The sequence below is a fragment of the Osmerus eperlanus genome, chromosome 13 (genome assembly GCF_963692335.1).
Source record: "Osmerus eperlanus chromosome 13, fOsmEpe2.1, whole genome shotgun sequence".
NCBI lineage: Eukaryota > Metazoa > Chordata > Actinopteri > Osmeriformes > Osmeridae > Osmerus > Osmerus eperlanus.
Genome location: NC_085030.1, coordinates 2576631 through 2596752, shown reverse-complemented (window position 1 = coordinate 2596752; position 20122 = coordinate 2576631). Strand labels below are relative to the sequence as shown.

The 20122-nt window shown below is 42.9% G+C and overlaps 1 protein-coding gene across 8 annotated transcripts in view; it reads left to right on the top strand.

Annotated features, from left to right (window-relative positions):
• The first annotated feature begins 2069 nt into the window (after window positions 1–2069).
• The window catches only part of LOC134032024 (UDP-N-acetylglucosamine--peptide N-acetylglucosaminyltransferase 110 kDa subunit), a 57591-nt gene continuing 39538 nt past the window's right edge, over window positions 2070–20122 (top strand). For 3 of the 8 annotated variants that reach the window (XM_062475789.1, XM_062475791.1, XM_062475788.1), the window contains exons 1-6: window positions 2070–2468; window positions 3383–3563; window positions 4135–4378; window positions 4528–4596; window positions 8096–8212; window positions 8378–8457. In XM_062475789.1, coding sequence (XP_062331773.1) covers window positions 2432–2468; window positions 3383–3563; window positions 4135–4378; window positions 4528–4596; window positions 8096–8212; window positions 8378–8457 — 728 coding nt within the window. In that variant the 5' untranslated portion in view covers window positions 2070–2431. Of the gene's footprint in view, window positions 2469–3382; window positions 3564–4134; window positions 4379–4527; window positions 4597–5956; window positions 6513–8095; window positions 8213–8377; window positions 8458–20122 lie in introns of those variants that run through there. The other 5 variants (XM_062475794.1, XM_062475792.1, XM_062475790.1 and 2 more) reach the window with 4 other exon arrangements.

The following is a 20122-nucleotide window of genomic DNA, read 5'->3' as shown; positions in this document are numbered from 1 at the left end:
ATATATATGTGAGAGAACAAAGGTTGTGCCCTTGACGAAGGCAAAGCACACCCAATAAGAAAAGGTAGAAACACTTAAGGTGGCTTCGCCGCTTCGTGGCTTGGCCACCAATAACAAAACAGGCACTGACAAAGAACCCACAAGGCCGAGGACGACCCAAAAACACCTGGGGCCTGATGTATAAACGTTGCGTACGCACAAAAAGCTTGCGTATGCTGGTTTTCACGCACACGTTGTGATGTATAAAGATTTACTTGACGTGAGAATGTGCGGGCCGTCACGGAAAGTTTTGAGCAGACGTGAGAATGTGCGGACCGTCCGCAAAGTCTTGTCTGGCTCTGTAACTTGGCGAATTCTAACTGAAAGGTGCCGAAACTCACCAAACATTACAAAATAAAGTTTCCACTACTACGTTTATGACGTTGACTATTCAAAAAACGTACAAATAAAAGTTTGATCATTAATTTGGATGATCACATTAAAATTCCAAAACCCAAAACGGGAAATGCTATATAGTCTTCTGTTTAATCCGCCACCACTTAATAACTTCTGTTAAACTTGAGGGTGTCAAATGAACGACAAAATCACTCAGGAAATGCATGTCACGCTAACCCTATAGCTGCCATGCTGTTACGATGCGCCACCACTCGTTTCTTCATTTAAAGTTTTACATCAGACCATTTCTTTTTAATTTCTGCCATGGTCCGGTTCTCTGAACCCACATCATTTATGGCCCTATAATAATAATAATGATTTTATTTGTAATGCACTTTACATTTAGCTAAATCTCAAAGTGCTTCAGGTTAAAAACAAGAAAGGGCGCAAATAGTGACAGTTTTCCACTCCGCCGACTTTCTTTTGTCGCTAATACCTGATGACAGGCCGACAAACAAGACACATTTTCTCGCCTCCACCTCTGTTGTCAGAACCTCGATCTCACAGTCACCGTATTTCTTCGAATAAACGCTACGGCGTTTATTAAATAACGTTCATTTTTGGTGCGGCGTTTATTCGAGGGCGGCGTTTATTCGAAGAAATACGGTAATCCAGACAAAGAAATGACCTCAGGAGCGCATTTATAGCCCATCTGTATATTAATTTATGGGAGGAGGCAAGGTGGGGTCAGTGGCTCGTTCACGTGCGGTCAATCTCACGTTGATTGTGATTTATAAAGGAAAGGTGCGCAGGACCTGGCGTACGACCGGTTTTATAGATGTAAATATTTCTGTGCGTAGGTACTTTTCGAGTTTTGGCCGTACGCCATCTTCTGGTATGAAAGCTGCGCAATCCTTTATGCATGAGGCCCCTGGAGAAGGAGCACAGAGCAGGAATTCAAGAAGAAGGGGCTGACGTGGAAACAGGTGGAGAGGATGGCTCAGGACAGACGAGGGTGGAAACAATTCATCAATGGCCTATGTTACATTTACATTTACATTTAATCATTTAGCAGACACTCTTATCCAGAGCGACTTACAGTAAGTACAGGGACATTCCCCCCGAGGCAAGTAGGGTGAAGTGCCTTGCCCAAGTACACAATGTCATTTTGGCACAGCCAGGAATCGAACCGACAACTTTCTGATTACTAGCCCGATTCCCTAACCGCTCAGCCATCTGACCCCCAAAATGTCCCAAGAGGAATACAAAGGCCTAACTAACTAACTAACTAAACTAATCCTAAAGTAGGATTTCCTGGGGACATTAAAAGGCACCGGTTAACAGGATTGACCCACATGTTAAAACGGCTTGCCAGAAGCGGTCCGTGACCGCCACCTTGCGTGACACACTGACATAGCATCTCTGCCGCAGTGGGTGTATCTCAACATTGAGTCTTCATCCGCACGGTAAATGTTCTAATCTAGAATATTATCCCTACACTGGCAACTACAAATACATATACAATTGAACGAACAGGTAGTGTTACATTGTCCATTATATCTCACATGCACTCAAATTATCATGTTGTATACATGCATAGTTTTATCTATGCATGTATACAACAATCAATCATTTTCCTCGGAACTATTTTCTGTCCGATTCCGTTCTTCCTCTCTCGCCATTTTTTCCTGTAATCGAGCGCTGCTTTGTTGCGAGGATAGCTCATAGCATAGCAGGAGCTCGTGTTGAAATGTAAAAACAGCTAGGTAACTGGCGCCAGATGTTTGTCCTTTAATTGTACGATACCATTTCATAGTACTTGCAGCGAGGCAGATATTATTACCAGGATTAAGGCATGATCCAGGATTTACTTTGTTAGTTAGCTAGATACATCTCGTGAACACAAAAGTTGGGTCCACGAAGATAGCTTACTTAGTGTTAGCTGTCATTAGCTGATAGGCTAGCTGTACGTCGACTGACGAAAACCCGTATACTGAAGTGGACCTTGCCAAATTACACACTGACGACCACCGTACAAGACTCGAAGGCCGAGGGGATGGCGAGCTCAGTGGGAAATGTGGCCGATAGCACAGGTATGTTGGAGATCTGAGAAAGTTGTCGAGTAGTGCCTAATTTACTTGAATTGCTAATATTAGCCAACACAGCTAGACTACTTGCTCCTTCTTAGGCCAGCTAACTAGCTACTTAGTAAGTAGCATAGCTGACAATAAAGCAATGCATAAAAAAGATGGTTTGCTTGCTGTTTTTGAATTGTTACCACGCAATGTTTGGCTAGATAGCTAACCATATGAAATGCAGCAGTTGTCTTGGGTTGCGTTGTGAGTACAAATTGTTAGGCACGACTATATAGTAGTTAGGGAACTATGTTAGGGTGTTGTCCGATAGATAGCATTAGCTAGCTAGTTACCTACGATTGCTCCTTGTCTTCCTAGCCATGTGTTGTCATCGCTGCGTTAGCTAAGCCAGCCCAGGATCCAAAATTAAATGTCTTTGTTCCATTTGTATTCGTTTCCTCCCTATAACCAATCATTTGACCCCCCTGTCCTCACACTCCATAAGCCAGTCATTTTCAGTCACTAGTCAACATTCCGCCCTACTGGTGGAAACAATTTTTCAACTCACAAACAAGCTAGCTAGTTGTTACGCAATGTTGTGACTCAACTCACTGTTGATTTGGACTGCCACTGCTATCTATAAATATGAATTTCGCCATGGAAATGATATACCGTATCTAGGTATTGGATAGTGAGTTGGGCAATTTGCTATGTTATAAACACTGTTAGCTAGTTTTGGATGCTCTTTCCACGGCCCAAAATGGTCTACAATAGTCTGCATTTCTATACTTAAGTTACATGACCTATTACGATTTTATCAGCACCATTTCATGTTCATTTTTTTTCTCATTTATTATTTGTCTCCTTTCCTTTGCCTTCCATCATCTCTAACATGTTGTTTCCCCCCTCCTTGGGTTGTGTTGGTGCTCCAGAACCGACCAAACGTATGCTTTCCTTCCAAGGGTTAGCCGAGCTGGCGCATCGGGAATACCAGTCTGGGGACTTTGAGGCAGCAGAGCGCCACTGCATGCAGCTGTGGAGGCAGGAGCCGGAGAACACAGGCGTGCTGCTACTCCTCTCCTCTATCCACTTCCAGTGCCGCAGGCTCGACAGGTGAGGTGGGGAGGCCGATGGCACCCCCTCTCTGTCAACAAAGGTCCCAATTATCCCTCTCCTTTACTTTGAAAAAAGAGGGAGAGGCTCCATCTGTGGGTCTCCCCTTTATACTCACACTTACGATGCTGTCAGTCGTCCGCTGGGAATTCCATACTCTCCTGATGTCCTCCATGTCCTTGATTTTCATTTCTTCATAACGACTTCTACTTTTCCAGTGGTGGTGGCTTAGTTTTCTTCTTACAGGTGGTTGGATTTGATGCTAATTTCTGCTGCCTGGTGGTTCCTAGCTTTGCTGTTAATTTTATGAACAATGACCGGTTTGGGATTTCATATTGTACTGGTGATATTGTCATATTTGAAAATGTTGTTGTACACACTATCAATACTGTCATAAATGCACACATGTCTTCTAATGTGAAACAGTTATCCAAATGTTATTTCTCGCACCACATTTTCTGAAGCACATTTCCAGCCAATAATAATCACTCTGCCTCCTTATCAGTTGTTCTCTCAAACAGCCAGTCTTATGACTGACAGACCTATTCTGCCCTCCCACATCCCTTTCCAGGTCTGCCCATTTCAGCACTCTGGCCATCAAGCAGAACCCCATGCTGGCTGAGGCCTACTCAAACCTGGGCAATGTGTACAAAGAGAGGGGGCAGCTACAGGAGGCCATTGAGCACTACCGCCATGCTCTGAGGTTAAAGCCGGACTTCATTGACGGATACATCAACTTGGCTGCAGCCTTGGTGGCGGCAGGGGACATGGAGGGAGCAGTGCAGGCCTATGTGTCCGCTCTACAGTACAACCCCGTAAGTGTTGGAGGAAGAAAGGGAGATCGAGTTATTTTACTCAAGTCTGGCCTATAAATGCAGTGTCCATGCAGGCTTCTACACCTATGACTTCATCTATTGAATCTCATGTTAAGAGATCTAACAAAGCTGTGTGTCTTGTTTCACAGGATCTCTACTGTGTTCGTAGTGACTTGGGCAACCTTCTTAAAGCTCTTGGGCGTTTGGAAGAGGCTAAGGTATGTATCATCAGGTCAACATCTGCCCAACTGTAATCCTTTTATTTTTATTTATTTACTTTGTACTTTGGTTTATTTGGATTTTGTTTACCATTTTAAAATCAATATTCCCCCATGAGACAACTGTATCTCTTCCCCCCCTCTCTTCAGCCTTCTGCCCCCATTGCCTTTTTTCAGTTAATAACTTTGTAGGCAGCTATGCATACCTTTTCACTGTTGGCATAGTAGTTCAAACATCTTCATTCTCCCTAGTCACTCCCTCTGTCCTAATGCTTTTTGCCTCACCCTATGACCCCCCACCCCTGGGTCAAACCCCCTTCCACAGGAAGAAAGGCTGTATGCTTAAATTTGGCAGTAATAACACATTCAGTTTATGAACAAGACCTGGTCAGTTGGTTTTGGAGGGAAAATGCTGGCTCGGCCTTTTAGGATAAATGAGCTGATGAGAAGTTTAGTTAATCTTTGCAATGCAAAAGGTAAGATGGCCTCTAACTAATCCACTACACTCCATTTTTGTTAAATCAAGAACCCACCACTCTTATGGCCTTATCCAAACCCTGCAGATTTGCTAGTCTTTTACCTTATATGTTTGATCCCTTGCCAACCCTAATGCAATATATACTGGATTGTTAGTTGAAGCGTAATGATCTTGTCTTGGGTTTTGAATTAAAACTCAAAGTTTACGTTTGTGGTTTGGTGACATTGGAGTTGAAGAGTAATCACTGAGGTTACAGGCCATCCTATCTGGAGGGGGGGGGGAGTGGGGAGGAGCTCATGGAGCAACCCGCCCCCGCGCTCATTCGCTCCGCCCCCCGCGCGCTCGCTGAGGACCGGTGGAGTGTGCGCGCTCAAAGCTGTCTTCCTGACCCCACAGCTATGCCAAAATAAGGCTCCAACAGACCTCTCACTGCTCTCAATCTTCCAAAAAGTCCCTTTAGCTTAGTTCAGCTACTCTAAAATGTATCCCAAATCTTGCTTATACTCAAATGTATTCCAAATCTTGACAATTGTCCCAAGTAGTTATGTCTGGTAAGGTGGGTTTGTAGTGGTATAGTCCCTTCCCTCTAAGAGCAAGAGGCTGGCCCCAGCTGTGTCAGGCAGACAACTCTCCTTCTGCACTCTGCCGCCCGCGACAGTCTGCTGGATTAGACAGAAAGAAACCATGCACGCGCAGCACCAAGCATTGACCTCTTTATTTCAGAGCTGTGAAGAGGCTTCTAGATACCAATCATTAAATCTCAAGACTTTTCTCCCTACTTCATTGGCCAGGACTACAAGAAAGCAGGACAGGATAAGGATAAAGCCAAGTATTCATAAAAATACAAATAAACTTTTGGGGAAAAGGGGGGAAAAATAAAATAAAAAGTAATGATCATTACTTCTTCCCTTTTTTCTCTGAGGATGCTACAATGATTCATCCTGAAGCACTGTAATCAGCTCATTTGGTAAAGGTCAAGCCAATTAGCCTCCCTCCTCCTCTGCCTCAATAGTTGGGACCTAAGATTAAGTTCTTCCATAGTGATCAGTAAAACCACACCAGAGCCTTTCTTCCCCTCCCTGTCCCTCTTTTAGACATGTATTTATTTTCTTGTAAAAAGAAGAGAAACAGTTCATGCATGTAATTAGTTAGAATACTTTGTGTTTTTCTGTGACTTTTTTTGTTGAAGACCTTTAAACAAATTCCATATGAAGAGATAAAAGGAAAATGTGTTTGCAAACTCATACTAACGCTATTGTTTTCTTATTTTGTCTCTTTTGGTTTTTCCAAGACTGATATTGTTATTTAGAAGGTTTCAGGTGGGTGACAGAGTATTCCTGCGTAGGTGACTGGCGGACAGGAACTCTAGGGCAGCCTCAGTCCTCACCTCCTCTTCCAGCCAGCCGAGGCCACCTCTCTGACACACTCAGAAAATATGGTAACGGGTTTGTAACTGCCAACAAGAGAAAAAAACACTTCACTACTACTCCCTGCCTGAGCTCCTCCTGTCTTGTGGCTTCCTTTGAAGAGCAAAACGACAAAGTTAGCCAAATAAAATAAAAATGTAAATAATTAAGAAGAAACACAGTATATATTTTTAACAACGGCCAACTATATAGTCAGTCAATAAGGAAAGCATAATGAATTTGGAAGCATTTGACGTGAAAGGTGAATGTAAGCAAAACACAGTAAGAACCATCTAACTCTTACACTTTGGTTATTTTTTCCTGTTGATTTTATTTATTGGTTATTTTTTCCTTCTTGGTTTGGAGCGGCAGCGATCTGTTGGTGACGACAGATATTGCGCTGTGAGTCTGCAGTAGCGCAGGGGCTGCGCAGCGAAAACCCTCTAGCGACCATAAAAAGGCGACCAGAAAGAAGTGTCAAGCGCAAGCGAGCTCCCTGGCCTCAACCTTCCCCCCCCACCCCCACCCCCCCCCCCACACACACACACACCCGTCCCTTCACCTTCCCTGGCCCGTTGGCAGCAGACCGCCCCCCTCTTCACCCACTCCCAGCCTAGACCCCCAACAGCCCCCCGCCTCAAAAAGGAACAAATTTACTCTTAAAAGTATTCACATCTACTTGATACTCTTGGGAAAAAGTTACCCTCCCTTTAATTGACCTAAAAGTACATGAAGACTTTTGGCTGTCCTGATATTACTCAAACCTATCCAACAAGCCCACATCCCAAACAGATGCAACTACCTGTGCCAAATCTCCACCCCCCTTGTTCACCACCCTTCAGTGTCCTGAAAGGCAAGGTTGTTTCAGGGAGTGTACCTGTCTGGTGTAGTGGGCTTCTATGGGGGGCTCAGTCTGCCACCGAAGCCACCCCCCCCCCCCCCTCCCCGGCCAGAGGCCGTGAGCGCAGCGGCTGACCTTCACTCTCCCCCAGCAGCGGTGGGATTGTTCGGCGCATGCGAGCAGTGGTGGTCGTGGTTAGACACGCACATCTGGGCACCCGCACGGCGATGAAGCGCTCGCTTTACAGGGACCTCCACCTGCACACAGCATCCGCCATTTAAGGTTGGGAGTGATGGATATGTCCTTAGATGACACAACTAGCACAATCCCATTATGGTTTTGTTAACAGATGAATGGGGTTTTGAATAGTTGGGTTTAGCAAGGTTACAGTATTTTGGATCCATTATTAGACAAGAAATACTGCATAGTCACGAGGCCTGAACTGCAGAATGGCGGGCTGTGTATGGGTGCTGGTTGGATCTGCGCAGCGTAGGAAAAAGCACAGCAGCTTAGCGCGGCAGAATACAGTGCATACAGCCCATGCTGCAGACTCACTTTTTGCTTTAGTGGAGAACATTCATTAATTCTGTTTCCTCTACCCCCTTTATTTTCCTTTCTTTTTTCAAATCTTTTTTTTTTTCTTTTTTTTAAACACAACTTTCCCTTTCCTTTTTTCTTTCTACCTCCCTCTCCTTCTCTTTCTTCCTCCCACTTCCGTTTCTTCTCTTCCACTCCACTCTCTATCTCTACCTTTCCATTGTTAAACCACTCAAGGCCTGTTACCTGAAAGCTATTGAGACGCAGCCCAACTTTGCAGTGGCCTGGAGTAACCTGGGCTGTGTGTTTAATGCCCAGGGAGAGATCTGGCTGGCCATTCACCATTTTGAAAAGGTCTGTATTTTATTATTAGATATAAATATTCTGACATGTTAAAGGTTGGTGTGAATTAAAACGTATAGATATTTCAGCAGATATTCTACATGCCAATTCCAGTGAATTACTTGAAATGGGAAGAGAAAATGCTTAGGTTATTATTTTTATTTTTTATATTGATAGGCAGTGACTTTGGATCCCAACTTCCTTGATGCCTACATCAACTTGGGCAATGTTCTGAAGGAGGCTCGCATATTTGACCGGTGAGTCAGAAAGGGCCAGCGTTGACTCTATGCGATGTACCTATTACAATGCCAACCATGAGTATGTAGCCAAACTTGATTATTCTTCCATAATGTTTTGTGCCACACTATTTGAGGGCCAAGCTGTGAAGCCACCTATTGGGGGTCTACCTTTTCTTATTATTATTATTATTGGGTGCCAAGCAACGAAGCTGCTAAGCTACCTATTGTGTTTCCTACCTTTTCTTATTATTGGGTGTGCTTGGCTTTGGCAAGGTGAAAACTATATTTTTTCTCATATATTTATTATTAGGATTCGGCCGTCAGGAGGAAGCCTATTGCGTTTGTTGGTATTCTTTTTCTAGTAACGTATGTGGCACAATACCTCATGTTCCCATTGGTCAAAATTTGGCACATTGATGTTACAGGACAGTGGGTATCAGAATTCGGATTATTCGCCATGTATGTTATACAAACACGGAATTTACTGTGGCAGGGAGGTGCAAAACACTAAACATATACGAATCTTAAATTGAAGTAAAAGTACAAAATTAACTATTTCTAAGAATACAACAATTTTAAATATAAAATAAAATATATATATAAAAATAAGAATGAGCAGCGTGAGTGGTCAACATAGTACGCGATTGCACTGAGGTAAGGTGGCTTGTGCATACTCTAATTGCCATTAGATGGACTTATAATAGTTAAATAAGTGAATTAATGTCAATGGGAGTCCTTGGCCTTGTTGAAGAGGCCAGTAGCAGATGGAAAGAAACTGTTCTCATGGCGTGAGGTTTTGGTACTGATGGACCGCAGCCTTCTGCCAGAGGGGAGTAGCTGGAACAGGGAGTGACCAGGGTGGGAGGGGTCGGCCACAATCTTCCTCGCACGCCTCAGGGTCCTCGAGGTGTGCAGGTCCTCGAGGGTGGGCAGATTGCAGCCGATCACCTTCTCAGCAGTGCGGATGATACGCTGCAGTCTGCTCTTGTCCTTGGCAGTGACAGCAGCGTACCAGATGGTTATGGAAGAGGTGAGGATGGACCCAATGATGGCTGTGTAGAAGTGCACCATCATTGTCTTTGGCAGGTTCAATTTCATCAGCTGCCGTAGGAAGTACATCCTCTGTTGTGCTTTCTTGGTGAGGGAGCTGATGTTCAGTTCCCACCTGAGGTCCTGGGAGAGGATGGTGCCCAGGAAGCGGAAGGACTCCACAGTGTTGACTGGGGAGTCGCACAGGGTGATGGGGTGAGTGGGGCTGTATTCTTCCTGAAGTCCACAACCATCTCCACTGTCTTAAGACCATTGAGCTCTAAGTTGTTCTGGCTACACCAGGTCACCAGGTTGTCAGCTTCCCACCTGTAGTCAGACTCATCCCCGTCAGAGATGAGCCCAATGAGGGTGGTGTCGTCCGCAAACTTCATAAGTTTAACAGACGGATGACTGGAGGTGCAGCTGTTGGTGTACAGGGAGACGAGCAGAGGGGAAAGGACGCTGCCCTGAGGAGATCTGGGGTCTCATTTATAAAGCTTATTTAGTTATTACATTGTATAACTAAATATATTTCTTTAATACTGTGCATATATCATCATATGTCAAAAACTGGAAATACAGTCGTTAAGATCCTGCGCAATCGCTACACTCTACGTCCTCGTTATCAGTCCAGACTTCAATAGACTACTTGTTCATAACAAACACTTTTGTTTTCAAATTGTATCTCGATTTGCGGTATCACTGGCACAGTTGACGCCACTCGCACTGTTTTTTTTTTATTGGTGATGCAACGGCCACCAAATAATGTGGTTTTCGGGCCTCCACCAATAGGTTAACAGTGTCTGAGAAGTTGTCATGTGCCATGATTCACCGTGAAGAACAATCGCATGCCAGGGTCATTAATATACTGGATTAGCATTCATGAGGTGCTTTGCATTGACCATTTATGGTTAAAAATTGGCGTGTTCAGGGCGGGGTAAAATGCAGATTCACGTATGCACACTTGTGGGTAGTCTGTGATTTATAAAGGGAACATTGCTTACAGGTGTGCGTACGCACGGTTTTATAAATCAGATTTTTTTGGGGCGTACGCCATTTTAGGCTTTTGGGCGTACGTACACTTTTAGTAAGAATCCTACGCACAGTTTTATAAATGAGACCCCTGGTGCTGATGGACCGGGAGTCAGAGACTTGTGTTCCCAGCTTAACTCACTGCTTCCTGTCAGACAGGAAGTCTGTGATCCACCTGCAGGTGGAGTCGGGCACGTTCAGCTGGGAGAGCTTGTCCTGAAGCAGGGCGGGGATGATGGTGTTGAAGGCAGAGCTGAAGTCCACAAACAGGATCCTGGCATAGGATGCTGGGGAGTCCAGGTGCTGTAGGGTGAAGTGGAGGGACATGTTAACAGCGTCATCCATAGATCTGTAGGCAAACTGCAGTGGGTCCAGGATCACAGGGTCTGTGGTGGATTTGAGGTGTGCCAGCAGAAGGCGCTCAAATACTTAATTACCACAGAGGTCTAACGGGGCGACGGGTCTGTAGTCATTGAGTCCTGTTGGCCTTGGCTTTTTGGGCACAGGGATGATGGTGGAGGACTTGAGACAGGCTGGCACATGGCATGTCTCCAGGGAGGTGTTAAAGATGTAGGTGATCACCGGAGACAGCTGGTCAGCGCAGTGCTTGAGGGTGGCAGGAGAGACAGAGTCCGGCCCAGCTGCTTTGCGGGTGTTCTGCCTCTTGAAAAGTCTGTTAACTTCACCCTCCTGAATGGAGAGAGTTGTCACTGTAGAGGGGGTGAGGGAAGAGGCCTCATGGGTGGGATGGGGTAGTTCAGGACTGTCCAATTGTCTTTCAAATCTACAGTAGAACTCATTCAGGTCGTTGGCCAGGCGGGAGTCGTTAGTGGAGTGGGGGGCTCTGGGCTTGTAGTTGGTAATCTGCCTGAGCCCTCCAGACAGAAGCAGAGTCGTTAGCAGAGAACTGGCGCTTCAGTCTCTCCCGCCTTGCTAAACCTGTTCTTCGACTCCTTGAATCTGTCTCTATCCCCACTCCTAAATGCTTCTTCCTTCTCTGACCTCAACCTTCAGATTGGCCAACGCTAGCGTTTAACGCTCCTCATTCATGAGCTCTGCTGAGAACCAGGGCTTGTCGTTGTTTAAGTTCACTCTGATGTGTGTTGGAATACAGCAGTCCTCACAGAAGATGATGTATGATGTCACAGCCTCTGTGAGTTCATCCAGACAATTGGTAGCAGTCGTGAACATAGCCTCACTGGTCCACTGTTTTGATGTCCTCACAACAGGTTTACAGAGCTTTAATTTCTGCCTGTATGCAGGAATCAGATGGACCATGGTATGGTCAGTGACCCAGTGTTGCACGAGGGATGGCTGTTCCCATCCCGTAGACTGTAGATGTTCCCAGTCCAAAATGTCTGAAAATTGGTAGACATGCCTCATTTCCCATGGGGAACAAAAAAGCCTCAAGGACCAATAACGGTGCGTGTCCAGTACAGCGGAGCGGGCAGTGCGGCGCGTCGGCTTACAATTCATATTCAATGAAACCGGGCGTTGACGCTCACGTAGAGCATTGTGGGAAGGCGAGAGGCGCGGAGTGTTGCGAGTTGAAATTTCTCAACTTGATATGAATGAGGAGCGTTAAACGCTAGCGTTGGCCAATCTGATTGGTTTCTTGTAACAAAGCAACCGTTGGTCATGGTAAACATTTCTAGCTAGATTTTACAATTTCAAGATGGAGGACAAACACCCAGTCCTGTTCAGAACAAAGTTACGTAATGTGACTAGGGATGGGCGATATGGCCAAAATCTTCTATCACGGTATGAGTAATTTTATATCACGGTTACGGTATATATCACGGTATAGTAATTGGGTGTGCTCAAGCCTTCGGCGAGAGCACAACCTTTGTTCTCTCACATATATATTATTATTATTATTATTTTATTTTTTATTTCTTTTTGCCCCCCTATAACTCAGTCAATATTTGGCCTACCTAGACAACCTAGGTGTCAAAAGTTTCGTCTTGGTAGCGATTGAGTTGCTTCTATTGGGATTTACGTTCCGTTGCATGGTTTAAGTTAAGTTTTTGTGGCGAAAAGTGAAGCTAACGGTGGCTAATTTGCTAGCCACAGTCACTGACGTTACTAACGTCACTACGTCACTAACGTCACGAAAACAAGTGTGACTACCTTTGGCAGAACATTCGTTTCGTATCTGTTAACTTGGGGGATAGCTAGGCTAACTATAGCTTTACTGCAAGGCAGCTGCAGAAACGCCACAAGCACAGAGGCCAGGGTGATAACTATTTACTAATTTTACTTTGTGATATGACACACAATTGTGATGTGTAATGTAACTACAATATAAGCTGATATTATTAAGGAAGTACATCTACTTTCGGAAACAGTAGTCTACTATTTCACTGAAGTATTAGCATCATGATATTATAGCATGTGTTGCCCGGGCAACACATACTACAGTGGTCTATGATGTATCTGTTTTCAATCGTTAAAATACACATTCCTCACATATACATTTTCGTTGTAGGATTTATTCTGACATTAGTAAACGATTTGTTGGTGAAATTACCATTACCTGTGGTTTCAAACCAGTGTAGCTAACTGCAACGCTGTAGCTTACGCGAGACACACTACAAAAACATCTACAGTACACAGCTGTTTAGGAAGTCAAACGGCGACAGAACATGTTCGGCACTCTCCTTACTTAAATCAAAAGTCTAGCTAACTACTAACCTGAACTTCATTGCCACAGCCTAAACGTTGTCAATCTGTTCATGAAAATAATTAATTTCAGCCTAAACCATACAACGGAACGTTAAATCCAATTCAACCAACACAATCGCTACCAAGACGAACACAGCAGTAGTCTACTAGTACTGTACCGTAGTAGTACAATTTACCGGGGCAGCTTCTCCACACAGGGCTATATCGCATTTTGCGTTGTTACTGACAATGGTCGCTACCAGTGAGCTTTTTATGAATGAGCGATTTTCCACTAAATAAATGTCAAGCTTATTTACGTTTTGGGGGGCATATTTTCAGTTAGCAGATGGTACTGTTTGAATCGCGATTCCATCTTCTACTGCCGGGTAACGTCATAGAATAATCTTCAAAGGGGGTTCTTTATTTAAGCAATAAGGTACGAGAGGCAGTACTTTATCGCCAATAAAGTACGTGTTCAAGGGTGTTGTTAGGCCCGACGCTCGAGTACCTTATTGCTTTTATAATACGGTTGCCAGCGAAATTATAAATAGTAAATAAATAGTAAGCTGCCTTTCAGCACAAAATAGTTATAGACAACAAACATTGTGTATCGCATTTCAGTAGCCGAGAGAAAATAGTCCCTGTAAACAGTGGCTGTTGCTATGCAACGGACAAACAGCATTGTGAACTTCACGTTTGTTAGCCTAGCTAGCTAGCTAGATCTCGCAATTGACTTTGCTCATTTCATAAAAGCTGCCTTTAAAATAACAACAATGACAATGGGACACTTTCAATAAAATAATATTTATTTTAAACATTAGGTCTAAACATGTTACGGTTTGCTTATATTGATTTGGATATTTCCACTAATTGTGCATCCATGGAAAACGTTTCTCATGTCCCCTTCGTCTCTGATGACATCGCTTTCGACCACTCTTGCTCTCTCATCTTCGGCTAACCACTCATCAAAAGTTCTTCCCCCCAAAAGATCGAAGTTAACATGAAACATGTTTGCTTACTGTTAATCTTGAAATGACAACGACAACCAAGTGACAACGAAAATGACCAATGACAACCAAAAATGTAACCGTTATTTTGAGTGCGCACTAATATGGAACGCTCCATTTTAAGGCAAATGTAAACAGGCGTACTGTAAACACCTGTACACCGTACAGTACTTTATGCTCAATAAAGCACACCCCGTGACTCACTCTCAACCAATCAGAATGCTTGATTTCAACCACCCGTATTATAATAATGAATGAATGCAATGAGTAGGCTACATGCCTGAAAATATCACGAGAAGGGAAAAACTTAAAATGACGTTTAAGTCATAGAGATTAGGTCAATTTTTACACCGGTCTGCCAAATGTATTCGTTTTGATTCAACGATGAGGCTGCCTCTTGCAGGGGGAATGAGAAGACATCTATTTCATTCTACACTTCACTCGTATTTTCAGTTGTAAATGAGCAGCATTTTTGTCTGTTTTTTTTAAATCTATTTAATCTTTATAAATAATAACTATGCATTTTCATATAAAATATACAGAAATCAGTTGTAAAAATGTCATTCAAAAACGGACCCCTGTGCAACCGACGCAAGCAAGCACACCCTACAATTTCCCCAGAAATTGTACCCTCTCTAGTTGAATACTATTATTTAAAGGCAACAACAGTACGAGCGTTCCGATTGGCTGATGCGCAGTCATGCTATCCACGTGGTGACCTACTCCCAGCTCAATACGGATCAGTAATGCCCTCTGACGAAAATTTCTAAATGAGCGAAAGCGAGTTTTACTATCCATATCTAACTTCGGTTTTGGCGTATCAACCTCGTTAAAGCTCGGTCGTTACGTTAAAGCCTCAGTTTGATATTTCCCTGCATGACCTCACTCAAGAATGCTAGCAACGCCACCAGTGTAATTTTACAACAATAATTTTACAGCACAAGACATAAAACTTGAACAGCAAACCTGCAGAATGGGTCATCAAATATATAATTAATTATCATCGGCATGAATGTGGTCCGCTTAGACAAAATACACTCCACATCGAAAATTCCGTCAGACCAACGCAAATGTGCTTCAATGTCAAACGAAAATAGCAAATAAAATAAAAATCAAATTCCAAATATCACAAGAATGCGATTTATATGATTGCTTATATACAATACAACAACCAGACATTTAATTGACACATGTAATACCAAAATATCACAAATTTGTTAAGACTTTGGATGCAAGCCTTTTTTGCCCAACCTACCTGCTGCAGTTATCGTCTTCTCTGCTGCAGGGCAACAACATGCAACTACTGTGTGAATTTGTTTTCAAAATAAGAGTATACATTTGTTATATGAATATTTCTTATGTGAGTAGGGGGGTGGGGGGTTATGGCATATATGCCTAATAAGAATGTATGAAATACATAATTTAAACCCCCAAAAAATAAAAAATACACGAAGTATACCGCGGTTGAAACGGTATAGCCAAATCTCTCCCGGTAGACACATTTCTACCGTTGCACTGTATATACTGTCATACCGCCCAGCCCTAAGTGTGACAAGACTGAATTTAAAAGTATAAAAACACACCAGGGACACTGACAACATCGGCAACGTGACTGTTCTGTGCCACTGCTAGCTCGCTGACACTCGCTAGCCCAGCTGACACACGACTGGTTGAGTGACCGGTGGCGTAATATGTAGTCTACTGTAATCTTGCACTAGTAGAATATTGTGTATTTTTACACAAATGTTGTGTTAAAGTGGTATTTTGATCGATATTGTGAGTACATGGACCCAAGTCTTCACGCTTGGCCATGACTACAACTTGTCAATCACGCCCCCGAGCGTGGTGAACTGTGGGAAGTCAAGCGTTGCCGAGCGTTAAAAAAAACCTGTAGTGGACACGTACGTAAGGTCTGCCATGATGGATTTTGCTTTACGGGGACAATTTGGGAAAACCTAAATTAATTTTCTCTTGAAACGTAGCTGCAATTGACAGGAAATTTCGTAGAGATGTGTAGAATGGATATCTTTCCATTTATTTAGGAAAGTGAATACAATAAAAAATGACTGAAATGGGTGTATTTATGTAAATGTCCACATTGCCTAAATATCATGTGTCAATAAATCAAATGTCATTCTGACAGATGTTTTTTCAAACTGAAGAGGCTTCATGATGGCATCACTCTGAAGTTCACCTTGATATGTCAAAGAATTACTAAATTACAACTGTTTGAACTTGGACCAAATATGACCATGCTTGCCACAGGAGAAACTGATTCAGAACGCAGGCAATTCCCAAGCTCACTAGGATAAGATGTTGTGCTTGTAAGTGCAAAGTCAGAGGTGAACGACAAGTCTTAAGTCGTTTTTCTACTTGCGTAACTAGTTAGAGTTGACAAACAAAAATACAGCCCTGGATGGTGTTATCGCAGGAAACATAGCTGGCTACATCCGTGGTGTCGCCCTGTTTCTTTCACAGATATCGGTCCGTCTTTTTGTTAGCTAGCTTCCGGGAGAACTACAAGGCCACACGCACAGGCCAAGGTGATAATGTCTCATATGTAGCTCTAGTTAAGTAGCTTGATATGCATTTCTGTGATATCAACACTCGGCTCGCATATCTCTACAACCCTGGGGAAAATAGAAGTGGGTTCCCCTAGGTTCTTCTGGTTAGCAGTCCCACACACGTCATTAGTATATTACTACTTGTGCTTAGCCGAGTCTCTACCTATCCCCGGCATGGAGAGGAGCACTACTATTACAATCGGCATCGTCCAGGTGAGCGTAAATTACCAGTCCGGGGGTCAGTTCTGAATATAAGAACAAAAATGGAGCACAGCCGGCTTCTCCAGGTGAGGAAAATGGTACATAATTCCTGCTTGGATGTACTCTTCTGTAGCAGATAATCCAGTTATCCACAGCACCGTATGTACCAGCTACCAGCTAGGTACAGTGGGGCAAAAAAGTATTTAGTCAGTCAGCAATTGTGCAAATTCTCCCACATAAAAAGATGAGAGAGGCCTGTCATTTTCATCATAGGTACACTTCAACTATGAGAGACAAAATGAGAAAAACGTTCTTAATTCTTTAAATTTTTAAAGAATTTATGTACAAATTCTGGTGGAAAATAAGTATATGGTCACCTACAAAAAAGCAAGATTTCTGTCTCTCACAGACCTGTAACTTCTTCTTTAAGAGGCTCCTCTGTCCTCCACTCGTTACCTGTATTAATGGCACCTGTTTCGTTATCAGTATAAAAGACACCTCTCCACAACCTCAAACTGTCAGACTCCAAACTCCACTATGGCCAAAACCAAAGAGCTGTCAAAGGACACCAGAAACAAAATTGTAGACCTGCACCAGGTTGGGAAGACTCAATCTGCAATAGGTAAGCAGCTTGGTGTGAAGAAATCAACTGGGGGAGCAATAATTAGAAAATGGAAGACATACAAGACCACTGATAATCTTCCTCGATCTGGGGTTCCACGCGAGATCTCACCCTGTGGGGTCAAAATGATCACAAGAAAGGTGAGCAAAAATCCCAAAACCACACGGGGGGATCAAGTGAATGAGAGAGCTGGGACCAAAGTAACAAAGGCTACCATCAGCCAGTACATGTCCGGGCCCGTCTGAAGTTTGCTAGAGAGCATTTGGATGATCCAGAAGAGGATTGGGAGAATGTTATATGGTCAGATAAAACCAAAATTGAACTTTTTGGTAACAACTGAACTCGTCGTGTTTGGAGGAGAAAGAATGCTGAGTTGCATCCAAAGAACACCATACCTACTGTGAAGCATGGGGGTGGAAACATCATGCTTTGGGGCTGTTTTTCTGCAAAGGGACCAGGACGACTGATCCGTGTAAAGGAAAGAATGAATGGGGCCATGTATCGTGAGATTTTGAGTGAAAATCTTCCATCAGCAAGGGCATTGAAGATGACACGTGGCTGGGTCTTTCAGCATGACAATTATCCCAAACACACCGCCCGGGCAACGAAGGAGTGGCTTTGTAAGAAGCATTTCAAGGTCCTGGAGTGGCCTAGCCAGTCTCCAGATCTTAACCCCATAGAAAATCTTTGGAGGGAGTTGAAAATCTGTGTTGCCCAGCGACAGCCCCAAAACATCACTGCTCTAGAGAATATCTGCATGGAGGAATGGGCCAAACTACCAGCAACAGTGTGTAAAAACCTTGTGGAGACTTACAGAAAATGTTTGACCTCTGACATTGCCAACAACGGGTATATGACAAAGTATTGAGATTAACTTTTGTTATTGACCAGATACGTATTTTCCACCATAATTTGCAAATAAATTCTTTAAAAACCAGACTGATTTTAAAAACCAGACTGATTTTTGTCTCAGTTGAAGTGTACCTATGATGAAAATTACAGGCCTCATCTTTTTAAGTCGGAGAACTTGCACAATTGGTGGCTGACTAAATACTTGTTTTCCCCACTGTAGCTACAACTACAGTATTAGCTACCAACCAGTTTGCTAATACTTCATCAGCTTTGTTTTCGCTGTATTTGCTTTGTTGAGCTAGTATTTTGGTAGGACTGATGGATTATTAAAGCAATTAACCATGAGGGGTATCAAATGATGATCATAAGTCCTGTAGAGCATTCAATGCCATTGAATATCCGAATGGTGTGGATTAGTGCAAGGCAGTTTTCCCTACTTTCAGTGCGTATAGCCGGTCACATGACCCCCTAGTCTTCAGACAGGGACGTTGTTACTGACACAATGATGACTAGTCACAGTAAACTTGTTATATTAGCCAGTTTTCCAGAAATACATTTCTTTCTTTTTTTTGTGGTGGCATATTCAGTTTATAGGTGGTACAGTTTGAATCGTGATTCCAGCAAAGATACTGCCAGTGAAAACGTTGTTAGAAGTTTCTTGTTTCAAAGGGGGTTCTTTATTAATGAAATGATGAGTACATGCTTAAACATATCACTAGAAGCGTTTTGGCTCTGAATTGCCCAAAAAAACTCTCAAAATGCTGGCTATGGATGCGAAAAACGCAGAAAATCTAACCCGATCCGAACTTTTTGACAGACGAAAATTTAGGAGGCCGTGTGTAAGCGAAATTCACTTAACATGAGATTGTGTTTATTTTTTCAGTGTGCAAAGGCCTTAAGTCATAATATAGGTTAGGACCATTTTTGCATAGGATTGCCCAATTTCTTTGTTTTGATCCAACAGTTTCAACTATCTGACCATTTCCTCTTGCACTAAAGGGAAAAAAGAGAACCCTGTTTCATTTTGAAGTGTAAATGACCCATCTGCAACGGACACAAGCACACCTCACAATTTCCCCAGAAATTGTACCCCCTCAACAGTGTTGGGTAACATTACTTTTAAAAGTAACTAATTACAGTTACTAGTTACATTTCTTGTACAGTAACTAGTTACGTTACTTAATTACTTGCAGTTGAGAGTAAGGCGTTACGTTACTTTTGCGTTACATTAAGAAAAGTCTTATTTCAAAGACAACTCACCATGGTCAATCTTATGCTCAAAAGGGACATTTAATAGGTTGACCTCAGCAATAACACAAAGGTCTTGAATCAAGAAACTCTTTAATCAAAAAATTCCAGGCTTATTGAACATCCCCATTGCAGTGAACAATGAAAACAAAAACAACACAGCTAGCCTTGTGCACTGATAAAACATACTTACCAAAAGAAAGATTTTAGCCACACTGCATCATGCACTTTCTGTTCATGAACCATCGCTAATACCCATCACAGCCAAAAACAACAATTGAGAAAATGAAATTCAAAACGACTGAAAAATGAATTGACCTAAAAATAATTATTTTGGTTCAAATATAACCCAAGATATTGTAGTTTAAGCTCAATTAAGATCCAACTCTTCATTAAATGATCTATTGAGTAATGCAAGTGCCTCCACATTTTCAGGCCAGGCGTATTAAACAGCCTATATCTAT